Consider the following 18,774-nt stretch of genomic DNA (forward strand, 5'->3'; position numbering starts at 1 on the left):
AGGGAAGGGAAGGGAAGGGAAGGGAAGGGAAGGGAAGGGAAGGGAAGGGAAGGGGTTAATCCTGCAGGGATTATTTATTTTTGTGGGGATTCCATGGATGAGGAGCTGAGTGCTCTGGGTGCAACACAAACATGGGAAATCTATCCTTTTCCATCCTTTAAGAAATGACCTGAGCATATTAAAGTGTTTTCACCTAGGCCAGGACACCGCAGAGCACTGGGCAGGCAGATTTAAAGCAGCACCAGAGCCAAGATCTGGCCCAGGCTCCAGAGGCTCCTGGCACTCAGATGTTCCCCCAGCCGAGTGTCCTGGGTTGTGCAGGGTTTTGGGGGGCTGGAGATGCTCCAGCTGGGCTCCCCATTTCTGTTGATAAATGGTTTTGTGCATTCCCATCCTCAGTGGCAGGCTCCAGTCAGGACAGGGGATGAGCCTTTCCCAGCAGGAGCTCAGGGAACCATGGAACAGCCCGAGCTGGAAAGGACCCAGATGGATCTTTGAGTCTGGCCCTGCACAGGCACCAGCACAATCCCACCCTGGGCCTGGTTTTGCACCTTGCAGGAGCTCAGCAGCACCAAACTAAATCCATTCCTGGCTGGTTCCCCGCCCTGCTTGGAACGTTCTGGAGCTGCTCCGCGAGGCCATCGCACAGCTCAGCACCACAGGCCTGGAGAAATGGGTCACACCCGCCCTGCCAGCATCAGAAAGAGCTTTTCAAGGTCTCCCTGCACTTTTGGAATGGAGGATGGCCCACCCCCATTTTCATTTCTAGGCTTCGTTTCCATAAATATTGCGCGTGTCCCATTTCTGCCCTTGCACGTGTACAAAAATCTAGAATTTTGTGGTGAGCCTGCTCTAAAGCAGCTCCAGTGAAGGGGGAGAGCATGTCCCTCCTGAATTCCTCATTCCCAGATTTCCTGGATGAGATTATATTCCAGAGGACCAAGTTTTCTGTTGAATTTTGTACAAAGTGAGTTCCAAAATGGGAATCAGACTGGACGTACTGGTTATCTGCTTGGCTTAAGGAAAAAACAGTTTAAACTGGGTAAATCCTGATGCTGATGTGTGGTTTGAGGCCATTACAAAGTTTATTGGCTCCAAGGGGATTCTCTGTGTGAGAAAGAAGATTATAAAACTCCAATTTACAGGCCAGAGGTTGTCTGGTTAATGGCACAAATGGAAAAAGTTGTGGAAAGACCGAGAAATCTTCCAGGCTGGTGACTTTGAAAGGAAAGGAGAGATTCTGCAGATGGGAGAGCTCAGAGCCCCTTTCAGGGCCTGAATGGGCTCCAGGAGAGCTGGAGAGAGGCTGGGGACAAGGGATGGAGGGACAGGACACAGGGAATGGCTCCCACTGGGAAAGGGGAGATTAAGATGGGATTTTGGGAAGGAATTCCTGGCTGGGAGGGTGGTGAGGGGCTGGGATGGAATTCCCAGAGCAGCTGGGGCTGCCCCTGGATCCCTGGAAGTGCCCAAGGCCAGGCTGGAGCAGCCTGGGACAGTGGAGATGTCCCTGCCATGGATTGTGTCGCACTGGATGCGCTTTGAGGACTTTCCATCCCAAACCATCCCAGGCCAGAGGTGGATCCTGAGCCCAAGACATGGTGACACAAAGCCAGGCTCTGCTGATGCCCAGGTCACTGGAGCAGGGACATTCCAAAGCTTGAAACAGCCTCTGGAAGAGGGGCTCAGACTCAGCAGAGCCTCTGTGCACCACCCTCCAATAAATCCCAACAGCTGGCATGGAGAGAAAGTGGGAGGGAAACGATGATCAGATGATTCATATTTATTGTATGAATAAAGCGATATTTTTCTCAAAAATTTAAGATCACCTCGTGAAACACGAAGGGGGAATATCACTTCAAAGAGGTGACACAAAGAGATACAAATGGACAGCACCAGAGCAGGAACCTTTGTAAGGATCCTTCCTGCAGAGAAACCTGACAAGGACCTTCCCTGAAGAAATCAGCTGAGGCTCGGAGGAGGGGAAAAAACACCTGGCAATAAAAGAGTTGGGGAGGGAGGATAGAAAAGCTTCAGATAAAGCATCAAATGGATGAAGGGATGGAAATACATTAAATAGAAAGATGAGAATTGGCTACTGGCAGGGAGACAGGTGGCACGGAGAGCTCTGTTTGATGTTCCTGCTGCTCTCTGCTTCCAAGCTGAGGATGAAATGGTCCCAAGCAAAGGCTTTCCAAAGGAAACAAAGCAATCCTTACATCCACATAATCAGCAATCAGCACAAGCAGAGGGGAGAGAAAATGCCCACCTGGAAGAAGGGAAATATTGCAGAGCTTGGAAACAAAGGCAGAGCTGATGCCCAGGGACACCTTGCCATGAGCAGGGCTCCCAGGAGGATCCCAGTGCACCAACACTGATCCAGGGAAGGGAAACAGAGAGAAAAGAGGATTTTTTTTCCTATTCTTCTTTTTGAAAGGCTTATAAAGACTCTGGAATTCACAGGACAAGCGGTGGATGTTATCTGGGAGCAGCACATCCTTCCTGACACAGCCCCCAGAGCTCCTCTGCAGCTCAGCCACTCTCAGCTGGGAATTTTGGGATAACTCCTTCACCTGCATTGTTTCTGCTGCTGAAGGAAATGCCCCAGAGGGTTTGTTCCACCTGGGACTGATGGGTTTGCAGTGGCTCCAGGTTCTCCCATCCCCAGTTCTTCCCCCACGGAAATCCTGGCTCCTACACTTGCCTCCCCCACGCAGATTTGTGAACTCTGCCACAGTTTTGTGCAAAGAATAATGAGATATCCACGGATTTTGGTGTGGTTTGCACCAGCCTGAGGCTCTGCCAGCCCAAGCTGTCACTCCCACCTCTCGTCTCCAGGATCAAGGAAATCTCCTCGGTTTGAAGGCGCTCCAAAGAGTGACTTTACAGCTCAGAGCAAGGCAAGGCTGTGTTTGTGTATGGGCATCTCTTTACGCCTGTTCTGACCTCAAGGTAACTCAAACCACGCCACTCCTGTGTCTAAAAAGTCTGGAATAACATAAAACATCCCAAATGAGACCTTTCTGAACTTCCAGCTTCCGGGCTGGGACTGGCCCAGAGGTCCCACAATCCCCACTTTGTCTCAGCATCCACTGGGAACAGCCCCACGCCGAGTTTTGTTCCCTGAATGGCTCATCCTGATGCCCCTGGAGGAGGGAAGCATTTCTGTTGGGTTCTCCCTCCTTTTCTGAGGGCTTTATTTGCTTTCTGACTGCAGCTGGTGCCAGGCAGTTTGTAAACAGCTCTCCAGAATTAATAAAAAATTGATACACGCTGCAAGAAATGATCAGAAATCACATGTGACCTCTTATTTATGTGCTTATCCTGCTTTAAAATTCATCAATGTTTAACCAGTACTTCTTAAACCACTTACAAAATGTACACACAGCCACTAATTAATTGCTGCTGTAAGTTGGAATTGAGGCCAGCCCCTACCCTGTCTTACTTGGCCACCAGAATTCCCAGCAATCTGAGAACGTAGTGACATGATCTTCAACTCAGTTTATAGTGATTTTTGCATGCACGAGGCTTTTGGTGACTTCCAGCTTAATGGGAACGTGGATTGCACCACTTTAAATGGCATTTAAATGGTATTCAGCCTTAAATTTCATAGCATGGAAAAACATCCATATTTTTAATGCTATCCCAACAAGATTATGGCCAATGCTCCATGGAGAGAAATGTGGAGATGCCACAGGCTCCTTCTTTTGGTCTGAGAGAGCTGGAAGAGCAAGTCCATGAAGGGAAAACCTGGGAATGGCTCCCACATGGAGCAGGGCAGGACCGAGCCATGGACTGAGACAAAACAGGATGAAAGGAGCAGGAGAATTTCTTATCAGCAGTTGGGATAAATCTCAGCTTTCCTGGGATGATTTCACTGAAATGGGATTTTGTTGAGGGGCAGGAACGGGGCTGTTTTCATGTGAAAATCTCCACAGGGGTTTGTGGCCACAGGGCCGGGGAGCACACACAGCTCTCCTGAGCCACGCACTAAACCCCAGATTCATCTCCACCCACTTATCCCACTTCTCCAGCTTAATGCCACGCTGGAGAAAGGAGTGATTTTAGCAGCTGGACGAGTTATTTCGTGCTGTGGAGGTTATTAACCTTTGGAACAAATTATCGGGGAAGTGGAGTTTGCTCTGTGAGTCCTCAAGTGACTCTCTGGAGGCACCTTTTAGTGCAGAGAAATTACTGGTGCTGGAAACAGTGAAATTTCTCAGGTTGGGTGGCCCTTGATAGACAAGGTGGCAAAGCAGGTGGGGAAACGCCTCTGCCCCTCTTCAATTTTTAATGTTTTTTTGTAAAATCAGAAAATCCTGGAATGGTTTGGGTTGGGAAGGACTTTAAAGCCCATCCAGTGCCACTGCCTTGCCATGTCACCTTCACTACACCCATACATTTGTGAGATTCAGGGCAAAATATTGGGGAAATATGACATTTTTTCCCTGCTTTTCCTTATTGCCTCCATGGAAAACCCATTGAGGCAACGTTAATTCCAGTTCCTCACCTTTAACAGCAAAACAACAGCATCCAGACCTCACTCTCAAAAATTAATAGAATAAATTTGGGAGCTAATCATAAATAGAGAGAGGTTAATCAATTCCTCAGATTGTTGAGGAATTTATACACACTGGGACCCTTAATATATTCAACAAAGCAATAGCACTGAAGGAAATACCCATAGATTTTGTTTTCAAATAAAAATTTCTCATAATTCAAAATCGCCAGTGGGCTCCTTCCTTTCCTGATTTGTACAATTTGTGTTCCCACTGCAGAGAAACCACGCTCTGCCTTCATTTGCCTTCACAAGTGACATTGATGTGGCTTTTAAAACCAGCAGCCTAATGTGTGATTTAGAAGCTCTGAGAAAGAAAATTATAACTCTGGGGGAAGAAATGGCTGCGAAATTTCCATTGAAATCGTTGGATTTCACTCCGGGGACGAGGCAGCACCTGAGTGGCTGTAAGTCAGTCTCTGTTGCATCTGAATATAGGATAGAGTTTTAAAAGCACTAAACAGCCTTGTGCTAATGCCTCCCCAAGACAAAGCAGAGCTCTTCAGAGTGGCTTTTATGGCAGGAACAAAACAGGCGCGGCTGGAGGCCCTGGAGGCTCCAGACGATGCTTTTCCCTTTCATGCTGCAGCAGCAGCCAAACCCCAGCCCCGCTCCAGAGCCCCCACAGAGGCAGCAGAGAAAGGCAGGGCACCCCAGTAAGTGGAGGGGAGGGCAGGGACAGCGAGCCAGGAGGGATTTTCAAAGGTTCAAGGACTGGTTTCAATGCTCGGGTTCTAGTGAAAGTCAACGTGACTTTGCTTTGCTTTCTTCTTTTGAAGCGCAACAGTTTGCGATGAAGCGATCTTTGCCTGCTCACAATAAACTGCAGCGAGGGTTCACAACAGCTCCCAGATGCTGCTGCCTCATCCTGGATCCTCCTGCTTGCCAAATTCCCAGCAAGGAGGGACATCCTCCAGTACTGGAAAGAAGGGCTGAGTTTCCTGTGGAGAAACTTCCTCCAACTCGAGGAAACGGCCTCAGGTTGCACTAAGGGAGGGTGAGGTTGGATATCGGGGGAAGTTTCTTCCCCAGAAGGGTCTTCAGGCATTGAACAAGTGCAGTGGTGGAGTCTGCATTCCCAGTGGGATTTAAAATCCCTGTGGATGTTGCACTTGAGGACGTGATCCGTGGTGGCCTCAGCAGCAGAATCGATGATTTTTATAGAGTTTCTCCAACCTAAGCAATTCCATTTCAATTTCCCACCTTTTTTGATTCCACAATAGTGCAAATCCTTGAACCTTGCAGAGCCCTGGATTGTGCCAACCAGCAGGACACATGCCAGCACTCCAGAGCTCAAGGAACTGTGTGGTTTCCTTGGATAATTGGAAGAGGAGGATCCAGAGCAGCAGCCCAAGCTCTGGCCTGGGGTTCTTCTGCAAATTAGAGCCGTAAACAGACCCACGTTAAAGGGGAGCAGAGCCTGAGTGGGATGGTGCACGATGCCAGCCCGAGGTGTTCCCATTCCCATCCTTCCTGCCTCAATCCCCACACTCCAGACAGAGCTGCTCTGAAGCTGGGGAAGGTCAGAAGGGGAGCAGAGAGATGGGAACAAAGTCTTGGTCAGCTTCAGTGTTTGGAGCATTTGCTTTCCCATTCTCTGAGCTGTGACTGGAATTTGTTTCCAGGCCAGCTGTGATCCCACCAGGTTGTTCTGCCTTTTTCCAGTGACTGCACAGCAAAGCTGGGCCTGCCCGGGTGATTTAAACTGCCTCTAATGCCTTTGAACTGAAGGGTTGGGAGAAATTCCTCCCTGGGAGGGTGTGAGGTGCTGGGATGGAATTCCCAGAGGAGCTGAGGCTGTCCCTGGATCCCTGGAAGTTTCCAAGGCCAGGCTGGAGCAGCCTGGGACAGAGGGAGCTGTCCCTGCCCATGCGATTTAATGGGATGGGATTTAAGGTCCCTCCCAACCCAACCCATTCCATGATTCCATGGCAGCAACAGAGGAAAACCATGTCCAGAACACCAAGGCTTCTATTTCCACAAAATCTGGGAGGAGGCAGGATGGATGGAGGTAAAATGACGACTAAAATACGTCAGTGTTTACTCAGGGGGTCCTGTCACAAGTGTGTACACGGAACTTCTGCCCTGGCCTCCGGAGCTCCTGACCTCCCATCCCGCTAAATTAAAGGGATAATGATGAAAAGCACTTCTCTCCTTGTCCCGTAATGTGAGAAGTGCCTGGCAATTAAGCAGCCTTTGAGGATGACACTGCTGATTATTTCAGGACAATCAAGTCGGCAGAGAAATGGGGTTGGAATGGGAAGAGCGGTGTCACAGGCACAGTTAAACAATGGCTGGTTTGCCCGTCATTCCCACCAATTATTGCAGGAGGGGGAGAAGGAAAACTATTTATAACCTGTCAGTCTCCAGAAACCACAATTATGATGATTTAATTAACACATGGAGAGGCTTTAGGCAATCACATCGTTCTAAATTTAAGGAGCAGCACATTTCAGGCCCAAGATGATTTAGAACATTAACAAACGCTGGATGAACCAGGGCAGGAGTTTGATGGCCTCGCTGGTTCCTTTTGGAGCATCCATGGTGGCCCAAAGATAACCCCAGTGGCTGTGACAGTGAAGACTGGCAGCGGTGAGGAACCAGCAGGGCTTTCAGAGGCTCTCACAGGAGGAGAAGCTGATTTGTAATGAGGACGGACTGAAAACCAGCAAAACCACACAACTCAAGTCTCTCCATCAAAGACACCCTCGGTGCATTGGAAAAGCCTGGAAAAATGGGGTTTGGGTGGATGAGAGTGCAAGACAACGGAGAGTGAGCCTGAGCTTTCCCTGGACACCTTGGAGCTTGTACTCAGTGCCAAACAGACCCTTCCTTGGCCTGGGGCCCCGGAGGAATTCCCAGTCCACTGCCCATGACAACACCACAGGTGATCCATGTGCCTGGAGGAGATTCCTATTTCCTTGTAAATTAAAAAACAAATCCTCCAGGCCAAGGATTCTCATGTCATCCCTTCCCTGTGTACCACAGCTTCAACAAAGCAGAGCTCTGCAGCAGGACAGAGCTGACAACTCCCTGGAAACCCCTCAGCATCGATCCACTCATCTTTGGGTGGAGCTGGGAAGATCCAGGGGTGATCTGAGCTCACTTGGCTGTGCAGGAGACAGAGGTGATAAAAGCTGAGCTGTGTCAGATGTTTGTGGCCGCAGCCCGTCCGTGTTCAGGGCTGGAACACCTGCCTGGCAATGGCACTCCTGGGGCTCTGTAAACACGGATCATGTGGAATTTCTCATGTCCCAGCATTTACACCGTGGATAACAGGATGGAGGGATGCACACATCCCTGGGAATTCCAATGATACCAGGGAAAGCTGGGGCCTGAACCACAATCCCAAGGGATTTGAAAGCTGCAGGTGTCTTCTGCCAGGGACAGATGATGGTCCAAAGGAATGTCCAGGAGCAGAGCAAGCCATGAACACAGCCCTGGTTATTCCCAGCCTCCTCCCTGCCACTGCAGCCACTGGATTTCAGAGGAAATTCCCAACATCCAGGCTCAGGTCAGCCCTGCTATCCAGGACAGTGTCAGGAATATTTCCAGCAGCAGGACATTTCCTATTAAAATTGTTTGCCCCTCCCAGCATATGTCTTGTATTTTACATGTGTTTAAAATTGAAACACAACTGAACAATTCCTTCCCCAGTTCCGTGAGTGCTGTCCCTGCTGGCATGAGCTCCACTACATTCCATTCCTTTCTCCTCCTTAAAACACTGGCAGCACATCTCAGGGTGCAAGCAAAGGCAGGGGAAGGGGGGAGAGCAGGGAAAAGGGAGATGGAGAGAGAAAAGGGTGTCTGTCACAATTCCAGGAGTGCAGGAATCCCTCACAAGGAATACCAGGGGAAGAACAAGTGTCCTCTCTTGCACAAAGCTCTCCAGTGCAGCAGCCTCTCCATCTCAGCACCCTCACCATGCACAACTTAAACCACGAGGGGTCTGGAAAGTGACAACGCTTGGGGAAGTTGGAAAAAAGGTGAGGAGGAAGCAGAGGGAGGATGGTCCCTGCTGGACATTGTGCCTAAGGCTGGGAATCCACAGTGCAGTCAGAGCTCTGGTAATGAGCTGTCAGCCTCAGGACAGACCTAATGCAATGCCTGGAATCTGCTCAGGGAAGTTCCCAAGCTCAGGAGAATTTGATGAGTTCAGCTCCTCCCTTTGCCTCCGAGCTCTGCGTTTTCCCAGGGCAATCCACTTCCAAGGTCTCAGCAGCACCTGTACCCCCAGCCCAAATTCCTGATGAGCTCCTCTCTCAGCCAGGCACCAGAGGAAGCACCGAGTAAGAGTGTCAGAAGTGTTCCACATCCTCCTGCATTTCCTTTCCAAATCTGCAGCCCTCAATTGCTGCAGGAGGCACAGCTGGCTCAGCTCCGCCGGAAACACGGCCAGTCAATTTTGGGAACATCTTTGGGAACTCTCACACTTTACAAGTGCTGAGCTCAGGGAAATTTTGCCCCTGTGCATTTCTTGGTACATCATTGGTGCCTCTCCAGCACAGCTCCCCTCAGGCCGGGGTTATATTTGCAATGCCAAGGGCAAATAAAGGCTCCAAGTGGTAAAAACTGTCCCTGGATCCCTGGAATGTCCAAGGCCAGGTTGGACAAGGCTTGGCACAACCCAGGGCTGTGGAAGGTGTCCCCACCCATGGCAGAGGGTAGCACTGGGTGATCTTAAACCCTTCCTTCCAGGCTGTTTTATGATTCACTGAATGCTAAAATGTGCCTTCTCTGAGCTGCTGCTCCCACGGGCAGAGCTCTGAGGAGCAGCACGGTCACCCTCCCCTTTCCTGACTCTCCCCACACCCCCAGGGCTCAGAACACTCTCCTGGGGCTGGTTCACCCTCAGTTTACAGCCCAGCACAAACTCAGGTTCCACAGAGGGCTGGGAGAGGAGAGAAGGAGCCTCAGCACAGAAGGAAGCAGAAGATCTCAGTTAACAGCGCTCATCCTCCCGTGTCCCAGATTCACTGGAAAGAAATCCCTGGTGCTTTGGCCCCGCAGGGAGCACAGAGGGCTGATGAAGAGTTCCTGCTCCCATTCTCCTCGCTCCTGCCTCCCAGGATCCCATCTCCTTGGGATGTCCCACCTGTGGGATCACTCCCTTTCCATTTCCCCAAGCACTGATGAACTCCTCAGCCACTGGTCCTTGCTCAGCATTCCTCACAAACCCCTCAGGCTGATGACCAAAGGAAATGCAACCACTGCTCTTAAAAATGCAAAATTCAGGCAGTCCTCGAGGGATTTCTCCCATGGGGTCACAACTCTGAGCTCAGGCTGAGCCCCCAGGGCACCTCTTTTAATGCTGCATTACAGAACTGGAACCTCACCCTGAACCCTCTCTGGAGATGGAAACTATTCTGGTTTATCCTCTCTGCTTCTGGTTCCAAGCAGCACCACGATGTTTAGTAAATAATAAACACAGCATGGCAACATTTCCCTTGAAATTAGGCTCAGAAGAAGGTCTACAGCAGCCCACCAAGGTTTAATTCCTTTATCAGAGTACTTCCTCCCAATGGAAAGAGGGGAAGGAGCAGAATTCCGACCGAAGGTGGTTCTGTGTGTCTGATTTTGAATGTGTGAACACAAGTGGCAACCAGCCCCGTTTCCAGTCCTGTGGAGAAGACAGCAGAGCTGTCCCTGTGTGTGAACAGGTGGCTGTTTATCCACGGGGTATGGCCAGACATGGAGAAGGAGAGGTGTAAAAAGCGACCTCACAGCGCTCAGTTCACACAGAAAAGCTGTTCACCTGTCTGCCTGTTGTTTGTTTTGTCCCTGCCAGCCTGGGAAAGGGGACAGCAATGACCTTCCAGGAGACAGAAACATTTTCCTTCTCCCCACACCAGCCAGCCATTCCCGGATATTCTGTGAGTGTGATGTGCATGAAATACAGAATACCATAGCTGGCGTTATGAAATCCCTTTTTACAGCTTCCAGATCTCCAGCAAATGTACAAATAAATGGGAAAGTGAGAGGGAGGGAGAGGCACAAAGCAAATCCCAGACTGAGGGAGCAGCACTCTGCTAACTGGATGGCCAGAGCCAAAATCAGGAGCATCCAGTTATTTTAGCAAGCCTTGCCAAGAGACTAAATAGACGAGCACAGGCCAGGTGTCAGTGATTATAATCCCACTGCTGCCAAAGTCGCTCCCGTTTGCAGCCAGCCTGCCTTTGGCTCTCTCTCCCCAGCACAAGGAATAATTCCTGAAGCAGGGACTGGGAAAAGCACAAAGCACAGCTGCACCTGCCCTGCTCCAGGGCAGCTCTCACCTGTGGGACTCTGCTGAATGCTCAAAACCTCATGGAATATTAAAACATCACCATCCCTGGAGCTGCTGTGGAGAGAAGAACCCGTGGAGATACCTCAGCACGTTATTCCCAGGCGAGTTCTGCCGTGGAAAATGAGTGGTTTATGGATGGGATGAGCTGGATGCTTCCATGCCCAAAATGATCCCTGTGCAGGTACCAGCTCTGCTCACCTGACCTCAAAAACCACCCCACCACCCACAGCAGTGTCTGAGCAGGCAGCCCTTTCCTTTCCCAGTTCAAATGGAACCCATCCATCACCCTTTCCCAAAACCACCCCCTTTTTGGGCCTTCAGCCACCCCCAGGCACGGTGGGTGAACACATGGAAGCAGACAATGCTTTGGGAAATGTTGCTAAAAGAAGTAAAAGCAATCAACTGCTCAGCAAAGAGTCCTGGAGCCTGCCTCCCTCACACAGGTATCCAGGCACTCCTCTCCCCTCTGACAGCTTCTTTTTTTGGGAGAAACCTCGGGCTGAGCACAGGGAATGAGCCAGGCAGCCCCGGGGGAGGATGGGCCTGAGCTGCATCACACCTGCACAAAATAATAGTTTTCCACAAGTACAGATAAATTAGGAAATAAAGAGGGGTTCCATTTCCTATTTTTTTCACCAAACACAAACCCTTTCCACTGCTGAAGACTCTACAAGGGTTTTTTTTTTTACCATTTTTAAGTGCTGTACAGTGAATATCTCTCCTTTTACAAGTGGAACCTTGTAGCTATGGAGACGCAGAATGTCAAATCCAAGCTGAAGACAGGATTTCAGTGGGGGCTTTGGGTTGCTACATGTGCCTTCAATGATCTGCTTTCCATCTCCTGAAGTCTTTATTATTCTCTATTATTTATTAGTCTGTAACAGTGTGCAAAGAGCCACTGGCTGCTCAATAAGGACACAAACATGGAGTGACCTGTCAGACACAGCTCTGGGGCGTCCTGCACAGTCTGATTTACACCCAGGGGCACCACAAACCGCCCCCCTCAGTCCTGCAAGGTTGTCATCAGTTTAGTTTAAGCCACATGAAACCGTTCTGGTGCAGCCACAGCACCTGGAAGCCAGGTGAGCTGGGGTCCCCTGGTGTTTAGTGCTGGGTGTAACAACCACGGCCACCTGGGGAATTACGCCACACTGACCTCGTGTTGCTGCACCTGGGAGGATTCCTGAGCCTTGCAATTACCTGCTGTAATCCCAATTATCCAAATTCCAGCCTCCCAAACATCGTCCCTGTCTTGTGTGATCCAAAACGCATTAGGGAGGATGGTGTCGTTACCTGGATGGTAACTCAGTTATCACGAGCACATTCATCTGTCTGCTTACCACCACGGAGCAAATGAAACCACATTTTAGTCAGGCTAATGAAACCTCCGTGGTGTCAAACCTGAGCATGAAGAGGACACATGAATGCTCTTTGTGACAGCCAGAGGAAATTCAAAATGACTTGACCATCACTCATTTTCTACTTGTGCTGGTAACAGTGAACAAACCAAACCGCACACCTTCATTCTGCATTTCCTGGAGCAATGACAGGGACATGGCAGGTTTTCTGTTCTGTTCTGAAGACAACACTGCTCCAGAGAAAGCAATCCCAAACCACTGCATTTTTCTTCCTTCCCCTTAGCTCCACAGTCCAAAACCATCTGGGGAGTTCAGGTGGCAAATATGAAACCTCTCAAAAGGCGCCTCATTGTCAGAGAGTGAAAACGTTGGGTTTTGAACAATCCAGATCCAAGAACTGCAGATCCCACTCTGCTCATCTTCACCACACCTCCCACAGCACCTGGGCTCAGAATTCCCACAGCCAATCCCAACCTGCACCAAGGGGTGGCAATAAGCTCCAAGAGGCACATGAAACACTCTCAGTAGAACATCCACAACCAAGGAAGCAAAGTCCACCTGGTGCCACATCACGAGCCGGATTAAGTGACCAGGACTGCAGTGGAATTGTGCAAATCCTCCTTTGCCAGCTCTAAATAAGCAGCAGCATTCCAGGCAAACCCATCCCCTGCATCCACAGCAGTGGAGTCATTGGCAGGAGAGCAACAAAACAATTTGGAATTTCCTTGCAAAGCTGGACAGCAGAAGAGAAGCGCTGAGAGCTTTTCCTGATTGTGTTTCCCATGTTGCTGAGTCAAATCCTGACACGGCCTGAAGATTGTGGAAATCAACTCCAGCAGGGCTGTCTAAGCCTCCACTGATCACTGAAATGAAATTAAACCCTCCAAGAATCCCCTTCTCCCAACCCAGACATTTGCAAATGTGCTGTTTGACAAAGGCTCAAGTCCAGAGGAGCCTCTGTGCTCCTGCTGCTCCAGGAAAACAATTCCAAGATCCTGCTGCAGTCCTGTTGTCCCCTGGTTTGCTCCTGAACCAGATCAAAAATGCAGAAAATCTTTGGCAATAACATGAAATAGGCCATAAACCCCTCAAGATTTGATGTGAGGTCTGGAGAAAAGAGGTTTCCATATTTAGTTTTAAACCAGAAAAGGCTCTTAAGCTCCTCTGCATCTACCAATCCATTAAAAATAGGATTCTCTTGTAGCCACAGCTCATCAAATGGGTGCAAACAGGAGGAGAACAACACTCCAGATGCCTTTATCACAGTTGTTGACTCCAACTTAATCGCTTTTTTAATAAGTCTTAATTATTCAAAATAATCACCATCCCTTCCCTGCCTGTTGTCATTTAACGCGAGAGAACCTTCTACAGAGCAAACCCCAAAGCAGGAAAAAAAACAACCAAAAAAAGAACAAAATCTCATTAATCTTTCTAATATTTAGAGATACCTCAAGAGCTTCAAACATTTACCTCTCCTTCCCAGCAGCTGAAATGGTTTTAGGAGGATCATGGTTCATACCTCGCATTCCCTGGAGCCAGAGATGGTGTAGGTGCAGGGTCCAGATCCATTAACGGATACATCCATGGTCTCAGAGTTTGTTGGCTTGTAGTCCACGTAATATTCCTGCAAAGGGGAGTTCATTTGCCTCTCCGACTCCCGGGCCTTTTTCCTGCGCCTCTTCATGAGCGTGTGCTGCTGGAGCTGCTTCATGCTGGCAGGGTAACGCTTCCAGGACACGTAGATGACCAGCAGGATCATGGCCACGGAGAGGAAGAGGGCCACGCTCCCCGCGATGATCTTGTGGAAGGACACGTGCTCGTATTCCGGCTCCACCGCGGGCGTTGGGATGTCTGCGGAAGGGCTTGGCATCGCGGATGTCGGCTGGTGGCTTTCCAGTTTGGAAACGGTGGGTTTGGGGATGAACAGGGGTCTCTGGGGGGTTTGGGGGGCCTGGTAGGACCTTTCGGTAGCCACCACCTGGATTTCGGCACAGATATTATAGGTTTCCACAGCGTCGCTCACCTTCTCGCCCTGGATGTGTTTGGGGCCTGCACAGATCATGGTGCTCTCCTTATTTCCCTTGAAATTCTTAAGCCAATTAAACAGGGGGCAAATGCTTCGAGTACATTCCCACATATTCCCGGACAGAGTGATGGAGATGAGCGAGATCCACGTGTTGATGGTCTCCTGGGAGATGTTGGTGAGTTTGTTGGAATCCAGGTTCAGCTTTTGCAGGTTGGGCAGGCACTGGAAGGTGCCGGGCTCTACCCCTGCGATGTCATTGCCCGATAAATCCAAGTTGTGCAAGGAACTCCATGTCCACGTCAACCCCTGGCTGATGGAGCGGATCCTATTCCACTGCAAGTAAATGGAGCGGAGGTTGAAGAGCCGCGGGAAGTGCGCAAAATTGATCTTAGAAAACTGGTTGTGCTCCAAGTGGAGCTCCGTCAGCTTCAAAAGGCCGGCGAAGGCGTTGCGGGACAAGCTCCGCAGGCGGTTGTAGCCCAAATCCAGGAAGTCGAGGTTGCGGCAGTCCTGGAAAACGCGGATGGGCACCGTTTTCAGCGAGTTGGACCTCAGGTGCAGGATCAGGAGCTTGCGGAGGCCCTTGAACTGCTCCGCCTGCAGCACCTGCAGCTTGTTGTAGGACAGGTCCAGGTTGCGGAGGTTGGGCACGGGGTGGAAGGTCTTGTTGTGCAGGTGGGTGATTTTGTTGGAGCTCAGGATCAGCTCCTTCAGCCGGCGGATCCCCTGGAAGGCGTCCTCATCCACGGAGCTGATGTAATTGTGGTCGAGGTACAGCCATATCAGCTGATTGAGGCCCGCGAACTGGTGGGATTTCAGCTTCTGGATGCTGTTGTAGCGCAGGGACAAGCCCTGGGAGCCGCCGGAGATGTTGTGGGGGATGTCTCGGAAGGCGTGCGACTCGCAGTACACGATCTTGCCATCGCAGCGGCAGTTCTTGGGGCAGGCTCGCTGAGCGCCCGCCAGCCCCGCCAGCAGCGCCAGGGGAAGCAGCCCCAGCAGCACCCTGGAGCCTCCCCGCTGCTTGATTACATGGAAACCTGCAAGATCCGAAAGGAAAAAGGGCCATTGGAAAACCTCGCAGATAAATTACCACATCACCGGGGGCTCGGGGACAGCCTGAGCCCAGTGGGGGTTTGGGAGACAACCTGTTCGCCTCCTGCCTCGGCTCTTTGTGGTGCAAATCGCCGTCCTTGGAGTGCCTGCCTGGCCATCTCTCCTGCCCCCACCGCCACCAGAGCCCCTCGGTGGGGCTTGCGGTCCCCCAGGAGCAGCAGGAGCCTGTTCCCTGCCGGCTGTGCTCCTGTCCCCTGGCTCTCCGGGGAGCTGGGGTGTCCTCAGCGCTCCGTGCCGAGGTTTGAACAATAAACATATTTGTCAAGTCACTGTGCTGGATGCTCCATAGTGCTGGAGAGGAAATGAGCCAGAGCTTCTGCTCCTACGTGCTGCTCAACGTGCTCCTCAAGGAAAGCAACCGCAAGTCCAGTCCCCCCCGCCCAGATTGCCCCACACAGAGTGAAATTCACTTCTCCCACAGTTTGATTCATCTCTGTAATGTGTATTTATGTAAAATGAGGCATTAAGTAAAGGTTTTACCTTTTTCACTGAGTGATTCGGGTTTAAGAGTAGCTTTAAGTAAAACTCATGGGGGTTTATGTACCTAAAATACAGAAGTAGATGTAGAGGAACTAAGTTTGTCCATACAGAGGAGTGTTCCAGGAATGCTGGCATGGGACCCCCATGCCAGGGAAAGGTAGGAGATGTCGTCCTTTCAAATGAGCCATTGCCTAAACCCATTTTCATTTAAACTTATCCACATATGGCTGTCAATATCTAAACAGTTATTAATTTTAATTAACCCAGTAGATGGTGAAAATACCCACCCCAACGCTTCCAGATAGCAGCAAGCCCAGAAAGTTTAAAGGGGGATATTTCTCTTTCAATTCCCCTCTCTTGATTGATTTTAAGGGTTTGTCTTTAAGATGTCATGTTTGTCATGCAGCAGCAGCGCTGGGTGTGAGGACATATGTAATAATTGAATATATAGAATCCTGAATAATTATGAGAGGGCGTGGAGGGGGTGTCAGAACCCCCAACACCCACCTGCACGCCTGGAATAATTTTAGGGCTGCTGCCTCTGTCCAGAGTTGCAGCCTTGCTGAGAATGAAAATGCATTCTTCCAACAGGAAATATTTCAAGGGCTCATATCTCCTTGATAAATAATCACTTTATTATTTGCCACACACACACACACACACACACAAAACCAAACCAGTGCTGCAGGACTTTAATCCAATTTTAAACCGGGGGGGCAATTTGCAAAAATAATTCCTGATCTAGAATGCCCCTGCCTTCCACTTTAATGGGTAGATTTGTAATTTAAATCCTCGGTTTTTTGCTCCGTTCTCTTTGCCAGCAGCAGACAGCTAGAAATATGTTCTGCCTGTTACAGACTCGGGGGCTGGGGAGGGGGGGAAGGAAGGAGGGGAATAAACCTGTCACACTCGGAAAAAAACCCCGACTGGCAAATGACTGCTGGAAATGTAGCAGAGGTACCAGGGGCCTCTTCAAAACCACCTATACAAGAAACAACTCCCCCCTCCCTCCCCTCTGCCTCTCACATCCTGCAAAGTGCCACCGCCACCCTCCCTGGCAGCCCGGCTGCTGCCGGGGGCTCGGGAGGTGAGGGCGGCAGGAATTTGGGGTGAAGACGGCAGGAATTTGGGGTGAAGGAGGCAGGATTTTGGGGTGAGGGCAGCAGGATTTGGGGGTGAAGGCGGCAGGACTTTGGGGTGAAGGCGGCAGGACTTTGGGGTGAAGGAGGCAGGATTTTGGGGTGAATTCGGGCACCGCCGCAGCTCCCGGAGCCCGCGCAGGTGCGGCTCACACAGGAGCGGCTGTGCCCCTGGCTCGGGGCAGGAATTCACCCCAGGGCTCCACTGCGGGAGGAAAGGTGTGTGTGTGTGTGCCTGGAGGGGGGGACGAGGGCTAAAAATACAGCGGCGAGTGCAGGCAGTGAGTCACCTGGCAGCGGAACGCCGCTGCCTCCCGTGCCCCCCCCGCCACCGGCGAATAATCCAGCTGCAAAATCCACCCCACAGCTGCAGCTGTGCCAGCAAACAAACCACAAAAGTTCACTCACCCATCCTTTTGTCATCAATAACGTCCTCCTTCGCCTTCCTCCAGCTGTTTTCTCCTCTCTCTTCCTTTTTTTTTTTTTTTTTTATCCCTTTCCCCTCGCCTCTCTCTCTTTTTCGAGCCCGGTTCCTTTGCTTTAAACCATCAGCATCTTCATGTCACAGCCCGGCTGCCACTCGCCCCGCCGCCATCCAGCGTGCCTGCCGGGAGCCCCACAAAGTTCCCCGGAGAGGACCAGCGAGAATTTTGGGGATGAGGAAGGGAAAGGATAAGGGAAGGGGTTGGGGGTGGGGAAGACAGGACGAAGGATGGGGGGAGTGTGGGGGGTAGGGAGGGACTCTAAGCTCTGAGAGCCATTGTGGAAGTCATCAGAGAACCGGCGGCGTTAAGTGGCAATCGGCGAGAAAAGCCGGAGCGGGCGATGGAGGCGAACCAACTTCTCTGGGAGGAAGGACCAAAGCTCTGCCGGAGCCTCGCATCCCTCATGCTGCTGCCTTTTGCCATCGCCGGGCACCGCGATCCATCCTCCTCCGGCTCCCGGAGCAGACAGGGCCTCCCGTGCCAAGGCAGAGCCCGCTTCAGCAGCCCCGCAGGCTCGGTTTATCCATTTAGCTGCTCGGGTTTAAAGTGTTTTGTAGCTGTGCTGAGAGGCAGCTCTCGTCTAATTCCGAGGCTTTCCAGAGAGCGATGATGCTCCGGAGCTGGCTGGTGCCGAGGCTGGAGTTTGTGGAACACCGAGTGCCCTCCACTGGAGAAAACCCAACGCGCATTAAAGGCTGAACAAGTGAGGCTGTCATGGCTCTGCAGACTTTGCTTCCCTCGGAAAAGAAAATTAAAGACACAGCATTGCCTTGCCCACCGTGCTCCCCTGCCAGACCCCTCCGCCTCCCCCGGATTGTGGAATGTTTATGGTGTGGGATTTTCGGACACAGGCGCCAAACAAAACACCTGCTCCCTTTGGGATTTGCCAGCCTGAGCTTGCTCTAATCCACCTGACCTGTGTATTTGGCTTGGGCAAATTCTAAACTGTTCTTCTTTTTTTTCTTTTTTTCTTTTTTTTTTTTTTTTTTTTCACCTGTATTCCCGGGGGAGGAGGGGGCAGGAAAAGGAATGTTTGCAGGTTAAAAGTGAGAATCTTGGTACAGGGTCGAGCCTGTGATCACACCGATCATCCCCACAAAAGATATTTGTTTTGAGTGCAGGCAGCAACTCCAAACGTAAACACTCCTGATGCGGCTGGGACAGGGTTAATCCCCTGCCTCGTAGCATGTAATTTTTTTCTTTTTAAATCTAAGTGCCTTTTAGTCAGAAAAACACTGACTTTGATAAACAAGGCAGAAGTGAAGCTGCAGAGTCAGTGACACCTTTTTTGCTCCTGAGCTGCTCTCCCGTGGGGATCCTGCAGAG

General features: G+C 50.7%; 1 protein-coding gene across 2 annotated transcripts in view; it reads right to left on the reverse strand.

The window, feature by feature from the left end:
• Positions 1-18,173, reverse strand: part of LRRTM4 (leucine rich repeat transmembrane neuronal 4) — a 155,119-nt gene extending 136,946 nt beyond the window's left edge. The window contains exons 1-2 of one of the 2 annotated variants that reach the window (XM_015648864.1): positions 17,372-18,173; positions 13,722-15,268 (exon numbers count right to left, since the gene is read on the reverse strand). In XM_015648864.1, coding sequence (XP_015504350.1) covers positions 13,722-15,268; positions 17,372-17,375 — 1,551 coding nt within the window. In that variant the 5' untranslated portion in view covers positions 17,376-18,173. Of the gene's footprint in view, positions 1-13,672; positions 15,269-17,371 lie in introns of both variants that reach the window. The other variant, XM_015648865.2, reaches the window with a different exon arrangement.
• Positions 18,174-18,774: the final 601 nt, after the last annotated feature.

Source organism: Parus major, chromosome 22 (genome assembly GCF_001522545.3).
Source record: "Parus major isolate Abel chromosome 22, Parus_major1.1, whole genome shotgun sequence".
Taxonomy (NCBI): domain Eukaryota; kingdom Metazoa; phylum Chordata; class Aves; order Passeriformes; family Paridae; genus Parus; species Parus major.